This window comes from Solanum stenotomum, chromosome 9 (assembly GCF_019186545.1).
Source record: "Solanum stenotomum isolate F172 chromosome 9, ASM1918654v1, whole genome shotgun sequence".
In the NCBI taxonomy this organism is placed as follows: domain Eukaryota; kingdom Viridiplantae; phylum Streptophyta; class Magnoliopsida; order Solanales; family Solanaceae; genus Solanum; species Solanum stenotomum.
Window position 1 is genome coordinate 34923007 of NC_064290.1, and position 18656 is coordinate 34941662.

An 18656-nucleotide genomic window follows, 5' to 3' on the forward strand; every position below is an offset into this window, starting at 1 on the left:
ACAAACAGATTTGATGATCTAAGAGTCTCAATAAAATTATTGGCCTAAGACAAAATTCTAATAAGAGACCTCAAATATGTATACATAGTTATTATTTTTAATTATGAATAGTAATTTTTTCACTCAAAAACCTTGATGAACATCAATATACGAAAAATATTATTGCAACAAGTGTTCTTGACAAACATCAATACACCCTAAGAAAATTTTTAATATAAAAAAATACTTGTAAAGATTATGAAAACTTACCCGTTCAAGAGGAAAAAAATGGTGTTTGATTGAGAAAAGAGAGGAAGAAAGTTTATAGTTGTGAGAGCAAAATTCACGCAAAGACCGAAAGAGGCGATACAATATTATTTTATAACTTATTAAATAAGTCTGAATGGTGTTAAGACTCTCTTGCAGAGCTGATCCGTTCAGACCTTTTCAGGTCCATTAAGAGGGTTTTTGAAAAAAAGAAACAAATGGACTTAATGGGCTGTTCAGATTCAGACCTAAAAACCAAACACACTTAATGAATTGAATCTGAATGATTAAGATTCAAACCTCCATTAAGTGCAAACAAATGAGTCTTTATATTCTATCTAATATATATTATGATGTCAAAACTGATATTGGCATAATATTCTGCTATGCTTCCAGTTAACTAATTATAAATATTATGAATTTATGTTAAACTAAATTAAATTTTATTAACTAAAATATTTATGTGATGTACATTTATATTAGCAGGATACCGAAATTGTTTAAATGAGTACCTTTTTATTTCTTAAATTTTTAGCTTAAAACAAAATTTTATTTTAATAAATCTAATGAAAAAGTTATTTAAATTAATCAAGTGACTTTTTAAGTGAATTATAATAATTAAGTGACTCTAAGCAAAAAATATGTAGTTAAGTGCCTTTTTAAGTGAAATTTATAGTTGAGTGACTTTTGAGTTTTAAAACAAAGGTGAGGGCCTTTCTACTCTTAGTTGAGTGACTTTCTATGAAACATGCATGCATATGGAAACATGAGAATAGGTGAAACACATGAATCTCAAAGAGTACACGAGAGGAGCTAATACCTCAAGTTGAAATTGAAGCGGAGGAAAAGAGATGTAGGTACTTGGACATCATACCGACTTCGGCCTCCCAAGTAACACTCTCAACTAACTGATTCCTCCAAAGAACTTTCACGGAAGAAACTTCTTATTTTCTCAACTTCAGGACTTGATGGTCTAGAATCTCAAATAGAACTTCTTCATAAGAAAGACTTTCTTTCACATCAACACTGTCTAAAGGTACAACTGAAGTAGGATTACCAATACACTTTTTCAACAAGGAAACATGAAACACCGAATGCATCGATACCAAATCTAAAGGCAAATCCAACTCATAAGCCACACGACCGAAATGCCTCAAAATCTGACATTGACCTACATAATAGGGACTAAGCTTCCCTTTCTTTTCAAACCTCATCACACCCTTCATAAGTAAAAAATTTCAAGTAAACTCAATCATCAACGACGAATTCAAGTTCTCTTCTTCTCACATCTACAAAGGAAATCTGTCGACTTTGAGTCGTCCTCAATCTATCTCTTATAAGTCAAACCTTTCCATATCCTCATAAACTAACTCGGGCCCAATCAAAGCAACCTCACCAACTTCAAACCAACTGATATGGGTCCTACACTTCCTACCATAGAGAGCCTAAAACAGCGCTATCTGAATAATGGAGTGATAACTGTTATTTTAAGCAAACTCCATCAAAGACAAATGATCATCCTAATTACCTTAAAAGTAAATCACACAAGCTCTCAACATATCCTTTGAAGTCTAAATAGTCCGCTCGGCATGACCATCAATCTTCGAATGGAAGGTCGTGCCAAGCTTAACTTGGGTACCTTAGTTTGATATGATGGATAAGGGCACACCATGCATTTTAACCATATCTCAAATATAAATCTTAGCATATTCCTCGGCTGAATAAGAAGTCTTCATGGAAATGAAATGTGTCAACTTCATCAATTGGTCCATAACAACCCAAATGGATTCATGCTATCGGGTGCGGGGTAAAACACTAATGAAATCCATATTCAAATATTCCCACTTCCAAGTAGGGATGCTAATAGCTTAATTCATACCTCTCGACTTCCTATGCTCAACCTTCACTTGTTGGCAATTCAAATACTTAGCCATATGTTTTGCAATATCTGATGAGTGCACGATTTGGACAAATTTAGGGATTTATTTTAATGGATTTAGTGTCCTCAAATGCATATTTTGTGCCAATTCTTGATTTTCAGGTATTTGGATTGAGGAAAAAAGCATGGACACTAATGAGTAAAAAGGAACAAGGCAGCAGAAAGAATGAAGAAAAGAAGGCTTGGGATCGCCTAACCCATTGGGCGAGTCGCCGAATGGCCATGGCCTCGCCTAAAGTTCCAGTGTGCTAAGCCCTGAAGGAGAAAATCAAGTCGGCGATAGAAATGAGTAGTCGGCGAGTTGTCGAAGAATTCTGCGATGCAGTATTTGTCACGACCCAAGGCTCCCCCTAGATATGACATGGCGTACTTGACCTCGAAGGGTCTCATACAAGCCTCATAGCATTCTTGAACATAAGAGCATAGGAAAATAAAACGGAATTTAAAACTTTCTTTCCAATCGAAATCATTTTTCATAAAAGCAAGCGAAAGACTTTCTAAACTTTGTCTCAAACCATCTAATACTTAGAATACAACATTGGGACTTAGCCCATACAAAATCTCTAATCATAAAATAAAAGACATAAAAGGGAAAATATTGGGTTCGTCCTCGAAACTATGAGGACTCACCAACTATTCAACTCCATGCTCCTTCGAAACCTATCTTCCAAGTATAGAACATCAAATCACCAAACCCTACACTTTGGTAAAATGAAGAAATACGGGTTAGTACATTAGATGTACTAAGTATGGAAGCCATGCAAAAACATGCTTAAAACAAACATTTTATTTGAAAGTCATGCTTTTATGCCATTTTGATAAAACTTCATCAACATACAAAGTATAAGATGCATAATATACAAACATAACCATCATACAAGTCATTTCATCATATTAGAACATAATCAACATATAACCCATTTCATCACATTAAGCCTTCACCTCAAGTAACCCCAAGCCATACCTTGTGCAATGTATGAATAGCATCCCATACCACGATCCACACTAAAGTACCACATTAAGGTCACCAAAGGTGAACTTACCATTCAACCTTTCCATCCTTACACAATACTCATACATAAGAGACATAAACATTTCATAAGTCATATCATCACATTAAAACCATCATCTAGGGCAACTCTAAGTCATACTTGTGCAATGTATGTGTAGCATCCCATACTACTACTCACACTAAGTACTCCTTTGAAGCCACCATAGATAAGGGGCATTGATACTCAATAAATCATGACAAGGAAGTAACTACTAATACAATACAAGTATAGCATACATCATCTCATTTAAGCATATAAGAGTCAACATTCTTCATTAGCTTCATTAAGGGCACTTTCATACATTAGCCATTAAGCCTATTGATTCAAGAGTCATCATTACATTAGTTCACTTATGAAAGGAATGCCATAAGCCTATCGATTCATATTCATTTAAGTCAATACACATTTATTACACAAGAGAGGATGCCTAAGCCTACCAACTCAAGGTTCAACAATCAACTATACATTCATTCATTCAAGAAGAGGATGCATGAGCCTACCAATTCAAGATACATTATCACATTACTTTCATCTATACAAGAAAAAGATTCATAAGCCTACCAATTCAAGATATACAACACATAGAAGAAAACCCGTCCCATTCTATCACCATCATTCATGAGTGTTGGTTAAGAATATGCTTTCAACAACAACACAATTACATCCTAATCATGATCATAACACTTTCATTGAGATCACATACATATCTTTCACATCATAATCATACATAGATCCTTCATGAACTTGCCTTTCAGGGCTATGAACCAACATCAATCCATAAAACTAAGTTACTACAATAGATAAAGAAATTGACATGATTCAATAACTAATTCAATATAAACATAAACAAATCAACATACTTCCATGATCAATCAATTCCCAATCATAATTCACAACTTAAGAATTTGGGGGAAAACATGGGTTCATTGGAGAAATCATCTCAATTCATCATCAATTCAACATTCTATTCATAGTTCATCGTATAAAACCTTTTAAAATCATTTTGGGATTGAACCCATGCATAGATTCAAAATTAGGGTTTTTTTATGGGGAACTTTGGAGATTTGAAATCACTTTTGAAATTGGCTCCTTGAAAAAAACTAAGTCAAATATGAAGACCACCATATCTTCTATGGAAGAACTCCACAAAAATCCCTTGAAAAAGATGAAGACTTGACCTTGAGAGCTTGAATCCTTCACCTCCAATAGAGGTTTCTAGAGAGAGAACTTTTGGAGAGGTGGGTTCTAACTTTGGAGTGTTTTGAAATAATGAATTCTAAAATAGAGTTGAATACTTTGAAAACCCTTAAAATACTTTAAATAACCCATAATAACCGTCCCCCAACTAAACTAACTTAATATGGAATTTACCAAACTAACCACACAATGGCTGAGCCTTAGCAGCTTTTACAGGTGCCATCGACGCCCCATGACCTACGGACCGTAGGTGGGGTGAGGCCCCGTCCTGCTGGTCCCTGGTTTGGGGATGTGGCTTGTCAATTGGGGCCTTGACCTACGAAGGCCATCCATGGGGCTTGGATGGACCTACGGGGTGTAGGTCCCCTTCCGTAGGTCACCATACTTGGGCAGATTTTTGGTTTCTTGGGGTCTTAGGGGTTAGGCTTTAGGGTCCTCCTCAAGGACCCTTAGGGTGGTCCTTGGGGAGTCGTACCTTGATGTTTAACCCCTAAACCCCCAACCTAAGCTCGGGACATCATTTTACCACATGAAACCCCACAACAACTCAAACACACACTAGTTAGGATCTAGTTTCACCTATTCGTTTTACGGGTCGTTACAATACTATATCTCCCAAAGTTACAGAACTTGAAGATGCTGAAGGTCAAAGAAAAAAGGTGATGTAATTGACCAAAGGGCAGATCGCCGAGTGGGTCGGCGATCCCGACTTATTGCGCCAAATGGTCCTTCGCATCATATTTTTGGCGACTACAAATACATTTTTAAATTCTTAGTTTAGTATCCAATTTTTATTAGAGATTCATAATTATTTGTTTTTGAGTAGAGATCTTACAATTGAGTTTGGAGACAATATTTCCTTAGCTTTGAAGATTTGAAGATTTCCATTTCTCAGAAATTGGAAGTGGGTGTTGAAAATTTTTCATCTTAGAACTTTGTAAAGACCAAATTAATCTTACCCAGTTGATGTAAACACAATTTGGTAACGATTTTTATCTTTTTTAAGATGTCTAGCTAAAACCCCTTCTTGGGGTGTGATTATGTAATTATGGGTTGATTTAGCTGCTGAGTATTGTTAATTGATAGTGTAAATGTTGTTTAAAAGTGATTTCATTCAGTAATTGTGGCTTAATATAAAGGGTTGTAGTTGCAAATGCAACTCTACCTTCGTGTTTTTGGCTTGCTCGAGAGAGAGGTTTTAAAACCAAGATTACTGATTTGATGGTCTGTGGGTATTGGGTTGTCATGGGTTCAGCTCGAGAGAGTGAATCCTAAACCCTTTTCCACACATTCAGCTCGAGAGAGTGAATGGACTAAAGCATAGGCTGTTCTTAATTGCTACTTATTGGTATTTGAGAGAAACCAATTTGATTCGGGGTAAGTTGTTTGAGAGAAAGTTTATCCCCATTAAAGTCTAGCTTATTCACTGATTTACAGCTATTCACTATTGATTGCAATTACCCATTTGTATACCTTAGCCCATAATCCAATCACATCCCAAGAACCAGTCTCTATACTTTCTATTTTCGTGTTATTTGCTGTTGTAGTTGATTATTACAATCAAAATCCCCCTGTTATTTGACACTTGTGTCAACCCAAACTTGAAACTTGTTTTTAATTGTAAATGTTTTTACCTATGATTGACTTAAACATATTCATGCTTTTCTATTAATTCTTAAATACGTACCACTCCATGTTGGATTCGACCCAACTCACTTAGTTGGGTTATTTTACTAACTATCGTTGACGCTTAGTATTGGATGAAGTGTCTTTGAAACGTTATTAATCAAAATGGCGCCGCTGCCGGGGAGTGGTGTTACTTGAGAATTCTTAGTTAAGTTGGATTTTGTTCTTGTTAGTCATAGTTTTACTTACTTAGTTTTTAGTTTCGGTTTGTGTGTTCCTGTTTTGAGCAGGGAGCATATTTGGTAGCAATAGTAACCCAATGGATCATCTTCCTTCGAGATTGATGATTTTTAGGGATAACATCCTAAATTTCAAGAAATTAGAGGGTGAGTCCGTTTATGAGTTGTGGCAAAGGTTTAAAATCCAATTGCAGCAACGCCCAACTTATGAGATTCCAGAGAAACTACTTGTGGGATGTTTCTACCGGGGTCTTGGCCCCAAAAATAGAATAATGGCTGACCAACCCTCTTCGGGCTGCTTGATGCGACATTCCTATGAGACCGCAACCCAAATCCTTAATTGTGTGGCCAAAACCAACAAGGAGAAGAGGGAGAAAGATAAGGACCAAGACTTTACAACTTTGTTGGGTCAGCTGGATGTCTTGTCTCAAAAGGTCAAGGACTTGGAGGTACTGTCCAAAAAGAAGGACATGTACATTCCCCCTCACGAGTGTCAAAAGATGAAGAAGCAAGATAGAGGGTAAATTGAAGAGGTCCTCTTAATCATTCTACACAAAGTCGAAGAACACGACAAAATGTTGGAGGATATAAGAGAGAATGTCATGATGCTGAACCAGATGAATCCCATCTCGCCTTTAATTTCATGCTAAATTAGTAGTTGGGTTCTGTAACTTTCGGCGAGAAGCTTGAGGTCGTCGAAAGCACTCGGTGACTCGCCGATAGTCCTTCTTGATCGCCCTTTGCTGCACCCCTGAGGCTTAATTACACTGTAACTTTCGGCGGGCAAATCCTTTCTCGCCGAATGCTGTCAGCGATTCGCCAAAAGGCCTTTCCATCACCGACATGCCAAAATTTCTGAGAATTTTGAGCCAATCCTTTCGGCTAGCTCGCCAAAGTGATTCGGTGAATTGCTGACCGATTCGACGAGTCTGTCTGCAACTGCTATTTTTCTGTGCTTTTGATTGAAATGTTTTTAACTCTTTACAGTGTTTTATAGACATGGTAAGAACAAACATTGACACGCCACCCCGGAAAAGAGCACGGGGTATCACAATCAATGAAGGGGGGGTCATATCCTCCCAAGAAGGGAAGGTAAGAGCTCCTAGTAGGAGACAAAGGCAAGGGAAAGAGGCCCACATCTGAGAGAGCGACTACTGACTCCCATGCTTCTTTATCTGAGCCTGAGGACGACCATCCTTTACAGTCTCGGTGGGATGAGATCTAGACTAGATCTCACCCTGACTCAGCCAGAGTCCCATTAGCTTCCACCCCAGCAGACTCAGTGCCATCTCCAGCACTTCCTGTGGCTTCTGTGCCACTAGTCGTCCCTCCTCCCCATCTTCTAAACATGTTAAAGGGCGATGGATTGCGAACCATCCTAGAGGAGAAGTTGCTATCGACAGAGGGGCTAGAGGATAGATACTCCAGTGTGAGGAAGATACTACAGTGGCACAGGTTTCAGATTTTCACCAGGCCCTGAGGCCTCTATCTTCCTTCATGGGTCCGGGAATTCTATTCTGCCATATAGTGACTTGGTGCCAAAGAGTAAGAAGAAGGCTAGCGAGTTCAGACCGGTTAAGTCGGTCATGGTCCGAGGTGTGGAAGTAGGGTGCTGCAACGATATCATAAACGCTGTTCTTGAGAGAGCCATGAGGTTCAAGCATGATTATGAGGGAATCATGACAGGCCAGTCCCTGGATGACTTGAAGTGTTGGCTTTCCCCCCTCCTCTATGATGTCACCCTAGGTGGATAGATGCGGGAGCCCAAATCGAGAAGAAAGATTTAAATGTAGCTGCCCTGTATTGGTTTGGATTTATCAGCATCTCCATCATGCCTTCACAGAACGAATCCATCCTCTGACACGTGAAATCAACTTGCTTAGGGTCTATCTTAGCGAAGAGGTGGCTCAACTTGGGGCTTATTATTGAGCAGGAGATTGTCATGAGGGCCAAGTAGAGACAGACCTCACTCCCATTCCCAGTCTTGATCACAGAGCTATGTCGGCGTGCTGGAGTGTCCCGGGACTACACGAGAGATATTAAGGTTACCTCATTTTTCTCCATTAAAAATCCCACGCATTGAGGTCGAGTACACTCGAGAAAAGGCTGACAGGAGGATGGAAGCTCCGGTTGATACATCCCCAGAGGTGGACCTTGATTCGATACCTGCAGAGGCATCTTTGCCTACTCCTGCCTCCTGGCCTTCAAGTACATCTGCCAATTCTTCTTCCTCACAGGCCCCATGTACCTCTACCTCTACCCAGCCAGCCAAGATCACTCAGGCTATGCTCCTGAAGATGGGGCACCTGGCCCATTCAGCTGACGTGAGGGTTACCAGACTTGAGAGATCCATCCTATGGATGATCTAGAGTGCCATCATTGCGGCACTGACCCCCTACAGACTTCTATTGACACTCTCACCACTAGAGTTGAGGCTTGTGAGAGCAGGCAGGGGGACACCTTCGAGGTTACGACTTTGAAAGCCGAGGTAGCAGATTTGAGGAAGGACATAGACTATCTAAAGTCTACTGACTTTATTTCACTATTGGAGACTGCAGATGATTTGGACGCTCCTAAGACTTCAGAGATTCCTCCGACTACCACCAGAGATGTACATAGGGATGATGCAGCAGTTGATGAGTCGGATGCAGAGATCGAAGATGAGCAGATAAAGGTGTATGATGCTGCCGTTTATGATGTTTGAGACTGCATGCCAGACTTCTTTTGTAGACACCACCATGGGTGGGTCCAGTGGAACATGTACTTCTAAATCGACTTTAGTCAAAGATGCCCAGATTCTGAGCACTACACCGGGCACTGATGCCCAGGCAGATGGAGTGACTGAGTAGACATGATCTCTTCTTTAGCTCCCTCTCTGTCTTACTTTATTTTGACTTTTGGATATTACTTTTCTTACATTTGAGGACAAATGATTTTTATTTGTGGTGGGGTGAGGCCCACCTTTTATGACCTTTTGTGACTATGGTTTTCTGTATATATTTGGTTTTTTGAGCTATAATTGTGTTTTATACTGTTTTTGTGGATAATTGAGCTTGTGGCTCCTTGTTTTTAGTTGTAAATGATTTTTGGACCCTTTCGAAAAATAATTGTGCCACTTCTTGTTTGTGTTTCAATATGGTTGTTCTCTTGCAAATGTGAGTATCGATCTCAATCAATATCGATGACTTGAATAGTGCTCATAATCGAACAAAAATGAATGTGCGGCTATGATGAGGCCAAATGAAGTTGCATAGACAATATGTGAACTTTTTGCATCTCGTTGTGACTAGCCAATTATCAAATTGAGTCTCTTGTGATGAACATTGTAGACTAACGAAAGTGTGGATTCTTGTTTGACATCAGTGTCAATGCCTTGTGTGATGAGCTTACGGTGAACCATGTGTGATGACACCTAGAATTTGCCCCGTTGGTTCGGTTGACTAAGTGATGCAATCTCTTGATATGATCTTAGGCAACTTTGAAGAGTGTGAAACAATTTGACATTATACCTCTTTTTGTGGCCTACCTTGTGAGTGTGTGAACTCTGCTTGAACACTCTTTGAGCCTTACCCTTTTCTTGGAAGAAACTTGATGAAATTGTGACCTTTCTTGATCCATTACCCATAATCCTCATGATTCGTGGTTTGTGTGAATGGCCAACTTAGTCCAAAAGTCTAAGTTGGGGGTGTGGTGAAAAGAAAAGGTAAATCAAGAAGTGAAAGAAAGTGCCCTTTGACCCATGGTTTGAGAAAAATGGAACCCCTCCATATATAAAAAAAAAGAGAGAAAAAGAATAAAAGAATGAAAAAGAACGAAAAAGTTGTGGAATAAAGTTGTGAAAGTGCAAAGAAAATGGGGTATCCAACAGTCCATGGAAGATGAATAATGGGGTGACTTGTGAGCACGAATGAAAATAATGAAGAAAAGGAAAGAAAGCGTTGTTCACACCACATTTCATGAGGATTACAACCATTGATCCTAAATGACCATACCTTTGTACTCAGCTCCGTTACAAGCCTTGAAAATACCTTTTTGATCTTGAGTGAGGTGAAACAAGGGTTGATTGGAAAATACGATAAAATCTTTGGGTGAAATCATGCATTGTGTTCATCTTTGTGAGTGTGAACATTGCATTTGATTCCGAAGGTTTAAATTGTTGAACCATTGTGAGTGAATATGGAATCATTCTTTGTGTGAGGGCATTTGATTACTTTTGTTGTGCTTAAACTTGCATTTGAAGCAAGTAGTGTGAGCTTGAGATTTTTTGGGTAATGGTGAGTCACAACTTGAATCTTTGAGTGCACAATTTATCCTTGCATGAGTAAGTTGAGTCTTTTTGTGTGCATTCATGATTGAGTCTTGTGTAGCACTGTTTGAGACATCCTTTTTGAACTGCTGGACTTGAGTTTTACTTGAGGACAAGCAAAAGTTTAAGTTGGGGGTGTTGATGAGTCCACGATTTGGACTCATTTAGGGCTTTATTTTAATAGATTTAGTGTCCTCAAATGCATATTTTGTGCCAATAACTGATGTAAATCCTTAATTTTTAGGTATTTGGATTGAGGAACAAAGCATGGACACTAATGAGCAAAAAGGAACAAGGTAGTAGAAAGAACGAAGAAAAAAAGGCCTGAGGATCGCCTAAACCATTGGGCGAGTCGTCGAATGGCCATGGCCTCACCTAAAGTTCCAATGTTTCAAGCCTTGAAGGAGAAAATCAAGTCGACGATATAAAGGAGTAGTCGACGAGTCACTGAACGGTTACGCGATGCAGAACTATATCGCCCAAAGCTACAGAACTTAAAGATGCTAAAGGCGAAAGAAAAAAGGTGATGGAATTGACCAAAGGGCGGATCACCGAGTGTATCAGTGATCTGGACTTATTGCACCGAATGGTCCTTCGTAACACATTTTTTGGCGACTATAAATACATTTTTAAATTCTTAGTTTAGTATATAGTTTTTATTATAGAATCATAATTATCAGTTTTTGAGTAGAGAGCTTAGAACTGAGTTTGGAGAGAATATTTCCTTAGCTTTGAAGATTTCCATTTCTGAGAAATTGGAAGTGGGTGTTGAAGCTTCTTCATCTTAGACCTTTGTAAAGATGAAATTAATCTTACCCAGTTGATGGAAACACAATTTGGTAACGATTTTTATCTTTTAATGATGCCTAGCTAAAATCCCAATTCTTGGGGTGTGATTATGTGATTATGGGTTGATTTAGCTGCTGGGTATTGTTAATTGATAGTGTAAATGCTGTTTAAAAGTGTTTTCATTCAGTAATTGTAGCTTTATCTAAAGGGTTGTAGTTGCAAATGCAACTCTACCTTCGTGTTTTTGGCTTGCTCGAAAGAGAGGTTTTAAAACCAAGATTACTGATTTGATGGCCTGTGAGTATTGGCTTGTCATGGGTTCAGCTCGAGATAGTGAATCCTAAACCCTTTTCCACCCACACATTCAGCTCGAGAGAGCGAATGGACTAAAGTGTAGGCTGTTCTTAATTGCTGCTTATTGGTGTTCAAGAGAAACCAATTTGATTCGGGGTAAATTATCCGAGAGAAAGTTTATCCCCATTAAAGTCTAGCTTATTAAATGATTTACAGTTATTCACTATTGATTGCAATTACCCATTTGTATACCTTAGCCCATAATCCAATCACATCCCAAGAACCCGTCTCTATACTTGTTATTTTCGTGTTATTTGCTGTTGTAGTTGATTATTATAATAAAAAACCCCCTGTTATTTGACACTTGTATCACCCCAAACTTGAACTATGCTTTTAATAGTAAATGTTTTTACCTATGATTGACTTGAACATATTCATGCTTTTCTATTCATTCTCAAATACGTACCACTCTTGTGGGATTCGACCCCAACTCACTTAGTTGGGTTATATTACTAACTAACGATTGTTGACGCTTAGTATTGTATGAAGTGTCTTTGAAACGTTATTAATCAATATCCTTCTTCAATCCATTTTAATAATAAACTTTCATTAGATCACGATAAATCTTGGTAGCTCCTAGGTGAATAGAAAATTGAGAACTGTGAGCTTCAGATAAAATCTGCTACCTGAATTCCTCAACATCTGAAACACACAAAAGACTTTGGTAATGAAACACATCATCCTCCCTTGGGAGAAAGCCTTAGTAGTTTTTTCAAGCACCTCTTTTTTTAGCTCAGCTAAAGTCAGATCATTACCTTGCGTTGCCTAAACATCACACACAAGAGACGATTCCAAACCATTTTGAACAATGACACCACTATATTGTATATCAATCAAGTGAACACCCAAACAAGCTATTTTATGCACATCACGAACCGACTCCTTTTTATCATCCTTAATATGAGAAATGGTACTCATAGATAATCAGTTAAGAGTATCAACAACCAAATTTGCTTTACCCAGATGGTAAATAAAACTCATATCATAATACTTCAATAACTCAAGTCACCTTCTTAAATGAAGATTCAAATACTTTTTAAAATAAATATTGTAAATTCTTATGATTGATGAACACATCCACATGAATACCACATAGACAATCTCTCCAAGAGGAGGAACTGATTACACCTTAAGATAATTTGGAAAAGATAACCTAAACCTTGAAGTTAGCAAGTGAGGTTACTGTCCAACAAGGTGAGTTACTGAAATTTTTATCCCTCTTTTGTGCTTGAATCGGTTAGGGGATTTGGTATGTGTTAATGAGCTGAGAATTATTCCTTTTACATGGTGTGAGATTGGGGAATGTTCTGGTTGATTGTGCATGTTGGGACAGCCATGGAGGGGAGTCCCCTTTAACTCAATTGTTAGCCCATTCGAGCATTTCAAGTAGCCCAATCTGTTGGTTAGCTACTAATATTAGTTATGTTACTTATTTCATTGTAGATTAATAATCGGAAAGGAAGGAGGTTAATAAGTTGTACTATCTGAGTGGTACAACAAGGTATGTAAGGCTATTCGATTCTATATTCTTTGGCATGAACTCTGCTTGTGTCACTACCAACAAGTGAGCTTCCTAAGTGCTCTTTCAAGTAAAAGACACATAGTGGCAGCATACAATCCCAAACACAACTAACAATATTTCCCCTCTCCTTAGTGTGTCGAATTGCTTCAATATATGTGCATCTTTACTTTTCCAAGTATTGGTATGAGAAAAGGGTAATTTCAGCAGTAGCTTTGTGATTCCTCCTGTCAATCAAATGAGGTCCATTGTGTCATTTAAGCTCTTATGTAATTCATTAGTGTTACATTTCCATCTTGTGTTATTGTTACTGCCCTAAGTGCATATTCACATGTTTCCTACTACTGATCCACAGTTTTGATGCTAAAAAATAATTATGACCACCAAAATAACAATCTCAAAGATTAAAGAAACTATATGAAACGGTATATGTGTAAGGGTGGCAGCCTAGGGACAAAAGCCTAGCATGGGTCGATCCCAAATTTATATATTTGAGGACAACATCTCAGGGGTTAAAATGCCTAGCATGGGTCATCCTCTTTTACCACTGATCAGTTGGTTATTTGTATCACATGCTTTACAGAGATCGCAATGTAAAGAAAATTACAGAACAGAATATAATGTACATGATCCCACAACAACAACAAGGGTGGTCTTTAATCTGATCTATGCATTTACATATTGATACTTGATTTCAATTGAGCTCTTGTTTACATATGTTATTGCGTTACCTATTCAGTACATTCTTCGTACTGACGTCCCTCTCGGGGGACGCTGCATTTCATGCTGTAGCCATAGGTACTCCAGCTAGTAGACCTCCCCAGTAGGAGCATAGGACACTCAGCTGCTATTGGTGAGCTCCAAGTTGATTCGGAGATTAATCAAGTCTTTGGCATCTATTTGTTACCGTATAGTAGTTCAGGGTAAGGCGGGGCCTTGTCCCGACCTAAACTAAGGTTGTCTATCTTGTAGAGGCTTTGTAGACTAATATATAAAGTTTGGTTATGTCTTGTCTCTTAACAATTGTGGCCTCCACGGCCAAGTGTTGTACATAAGTTTTGGGCCTGTCTATGTCGGTCTTTTATCACTACAGGGCATATAAGGTTGTCATAGCTTCATAGTTATTATCATAGTTAAATGTATGGTAAGTACAGGTTGTAAGTTGGTTCTCCCGGGCCATTTAGACATTGGGTTCCTGTCCGTCTTAATCAGATCTGAGGCGTGACATACGTAGTGTCCATGCTTTCCTTTAAACTTCAAATACCTGAAACTTAAGGGTTTTCATCAGATATTGAGATAAAATAAGCATTTGAGGAAAAAATTTCTATTAAAATATAGCCCTAAATGAGTCCAATTTGTGGACTCATTTCTTTTTTATTCTAGGGAGAGTGACTTATCTTGGGGAGGTTTTCAGCAAAAAACATATATATGTCTAGCTAAGGAATAGAACAACTTAGTCTCAAAATTAGCTTAAATAGGAAATGCCATTAAAGACCCTACTTACCTTCATGCCTGCTGCACGCTGAGGCTCGCATAGGGCACTCGACGACTCGCCAAGTCGACCCTTGGTCCGCCTAAATTTCCAGCATCTCAGCCCAAGGAGCCAGTCAACTAGGTGATGGGGAAGCCTCTTTGGCGATGCGCCAAACCAACCGGCGAGCCCCGACTTGGCTCGCCCCATTTTCCAGTAGCTAGGACAAAGTTGGGGATGTTGGGTGTGATGAAAAGCTTCTCTCAAGGTGGTGCGATTGGTACACCACATTGTTCTCAAACTGGATTTCGGGCACAGACTCTAAGTCAACAGAAGGCTCTAGGTGTTCTGGATCGGGGGCTCATCCACAAGTGGTTCTAGCATCAGTTATGGGTGTTCAGATTGCTCCTGAGGTTATTTTGACAACATTTGATGGTATTGTTTTGAGAGGTTTTAGAAGATGAAACCACCCTAGTTTCAGGGTTGTAAAAGTGAGGATATTCTCAAGTTTTAGAAAAGATTTTGGAACCATACAGTTGGTCCAACATGTCATCAAGACGAGGGATAGGATGGCGATACTTTACCCTTATCTTGTTGATGGCTCGACAATCTACACACATCCTCCATGTTCCATCCTTTTTGGGGACCAATAGGACTGGAACAGAGCATGGGCTCATACTCTCTCGAACAAATCCCTTTCCAAGCAATTCTCCAACTTGCCTTTGTAATTCTTTGGTCTCTTTAGGATTGATCCTATAGGCAGGCCTATTAGGAAGTTGAGACCCAGGCACAAAGTCTATTTGGTGCTCAATCCCTCTCAAAGGTGGCAATCCCTTTGGGGTGTCATCAGGAAAAACATCTTCAAAATTCTGCAAAAGAGAAGAAACACTATTTGGCAAAGAAGGAGTTAGTTGTTCAAAATTAATCAATACTTCTTTGTAAGTAAGTAGTATTATGGGCAGCCCCTCTCTCCTAGCATTCAAACACTCTTTGGCTTTTATATAAAGGCTCTCATTCTTCTTTTCCTTAGTCTCTTTCCTCTCTCCAAAACATTTTATTTTTTTACTCACACCCTTTTTTACCTCTTTACTTAGATCGCTGCCCTCTCTCTCTTTCTCTCAGCCATCTCTCTTTTTTTCTATCTCTTGGCCTTTTTCTTTTCCCTCAAGCTCACTTTTTACCTCTCCCTTTTGTTTTCCCATTGTTTCCCTCAATCGTTTTTTATCTTCAAACACTTGAGAAGGAGATAATGGTGCAAGAGTATACTTCTTACCATTATGCAGAAGACTATACCTATTCTTTCTCCCATGATGAGTAGTATCCATATCATACTGCCAAGGTCGGCCAAGTAAAACATGACATGTTTGCATTGGAACTACATCACAAAGAATTTCATCTTCATACCTACCAACATTGAATGAAATCATGCATTGTTTGTTCACTTTTACTTCTCCACAATCATTCAACCATTGGAGCTTATATGGGGTAGGGCGCTTCATGCATGCAATTCCTAGTTTATCCACCAAGTATGAACTCATCACATTTGCACAACTTCCCTTATCAATAATCATAGAATAAATCTTCCCTTTTATCCCACACCTAGTATGAAACAAATTCTCTCTCTGCCCTTCATCAACACTACCCAAATTGATAGTCATAATTCTCCTAACCACCCCAATTATACCATCATTAGGCAGTTCCAAATCATCTTCCTCACTTACACCTTCTCCCTCTTCTTCTTCCCCCTCACTTTTTTCACTCTCATATTCTCCATTCTCTCTAAGTAGGATGTTTCTTCTACTTGGACATTCATGCATCATATGCCCCCTTCCATGAAATTTGTGACATTGAATAGAACTTGAAGGTTTAGAAGATTTAGGATTAAAGGTTTTACCTCCCTCCTCAACTTTACCTTTACCTCTATCATCTTGAGGTTTGGAAGGAGCTTTTTCCTCTTGAGTTGACCATGGCTTCTTAGAGATAGTGTTTGGTCGACTTCTCCATGAGTTATTTTGCTGCTTTTTCTCAATTATGTTTTTCAACTTTTACAGACAAATCAACTAACTCATCTAAAGTTACATATTGTTGTATTTCTACTACATTAGCTATTTCTGTATTTAAACCATTTAAAAATCTAGCTATTGTAGCCTCTTCTTCCTCCATGCAGTTAGCTTGGATCATAGACATATCCATGCTTTTGAAGTACTCATCCACCGACATGGAGCCTTGCTTCAAGTGTTGAAGGGGAGATTGTAGATCTCTTTGGAAGTATGATGGAATAAATCGCTTCCTCATTACCCTCTTCATCTCTGCCCACGTAGCAATAGGTGGTAGCTCCTCTTGCAATCTGTCCCTAGCAAGCTTTTTCCACCAAGAAGCAGCATAATCAGAAAACTCAACAACAACAAGTTTAACTTTCTTACCCTCAGAGTAGTTATGGCAATCAAAGATGGCTTCAACTTGTCTCTCCCAATCAAGGTACAAGTCTGGATCCCTTGTCCCCTTGAAAGATGGCATCTTCATCTTTATACTATTTATATTATTATCTTCTACTCTACCTCTTTGTCCCCTCCTATCTCTTCTTTCTAGATTAAATTCAACATCAAAATCATCATTATCATATTCAGGATTTATAAAAGGGATATGGGGTACATTCCTTCTAACTTGGGGTCTAACATTATTTGGGGGTACAACATCATTCTCCCTCCTAATTGCAGCTATGGTGTCATTCTGCTCGATAATCATATCCCTCATCTCTTGAAATTGAAGGGTCCATCTCTCAAATTGTTGGTGCATAGCTTGAAGGGTGAAGTCGTTCCTTCCTTTGGCCTCGGCTTCTAAACGAGCCCTTTCCTCATCACCACCTGAATTAGACATCTAAAAAAAGGAATAAATGATCAAGTATCACACTTTTAATATGGCTTTTACCCTCTTTTAAACTCACCCACACTTGCCTTTTTCCACTCAAAATAACCTTTGAACAAGAATACCTTGTAGATTTATAATTAAACCAAAACGTGTATCAAGTTCGTAGTAATAAAGTATGGAATCTTGGGGTACAAAAAGAAAGTAAAGAACTAGTCCTAGAACAAGTAGGATTTAGTTGAAACAAAACACGAATAAAATGAAACTTATTTTAGAATTATAAGAACAAGAAAAAAAAATTCCTCTTATTCTTAAAGATCTAGAATCCCCTCTTCTTGCTACCTTCTTGGTTGGAAACAAATTAATGCAAAACTTGGAGAGAAAGTAATAAGATTTCTCAGAGAGCAAGTTATAACTTTTTTTTCCTGTTCACGCAACTACTCACGCTACTGTAAATTTTTTTTTTCACGACGCTACTGTTCATGCTACAGTTTTTTTTTTCTACTCTAATATAAGAAGAAATCTCAAGATTTATCAAGAACGGAATCTTGATAGAACCGCTCTGATACCACTTGATAACAGCAAGGTTAAGGGAGATCACAAATAGAGGATTGAATATTAGAATGCGGAAGCACAAAGAAAAGAAACAAAAAAACTAACTAAAGTTATGGGAAATTCGAAGGAAAGATCCACGAATTTCCAAGGATTAGATGTTCTAAGGCCTTGAAAAGATCCAAGTAACAACGTATAGATTTATGGAAGAAATCTAACGCCTTTACTTGAGAAAACGAATCAAAACGATAGATTCGGATCTTGACCGCTTTATGAGTAACTAAAGACAATAATTAGTATGTAGAAACTAATCACCTTCTAAAGAATACCAAAAAGAAACCAAAGATATCACAAGAAGAAGTTACTTTATACCTTAAACTATGAAACTAGTAAAGGTTTAAAGATAAATTCTCAAAGAACAAGTCACAAAGGTTCAAAGAACTCTCTCAAATATTATTAATATCAATCTCAATTGTCTTTAATGAATAAAAAGGACTCCTA

The 18656-nt window shown here is 38.3% G+C and overlaps 1 protein-coding gene across 1 annotated transcript; it reads right to left on the minus strand.

The window, feature by feature from the left end:
• Positions 1-15241: 15241 nt before the first annotated feature.
• Positions 15242-17615, minus strand: LOC125877483 (uncharacterized). The gene is made up of 3 exons (XM_049558765.1): positions 16839-17615; positions 15920-16780; positions 15242-15607 (listed from the first exon to the last, which is right to left on the minus strand). Exons 1-3 carry the CDS (start codon positions 17613-17615, stop codon positions 15242-15244), a joined length of 2004 nt encoding a protein of 667 aa, XP_049414722.1.
• Between the last annotated feature and the right edge of the window lie 1041 nt (positions 17616-18656).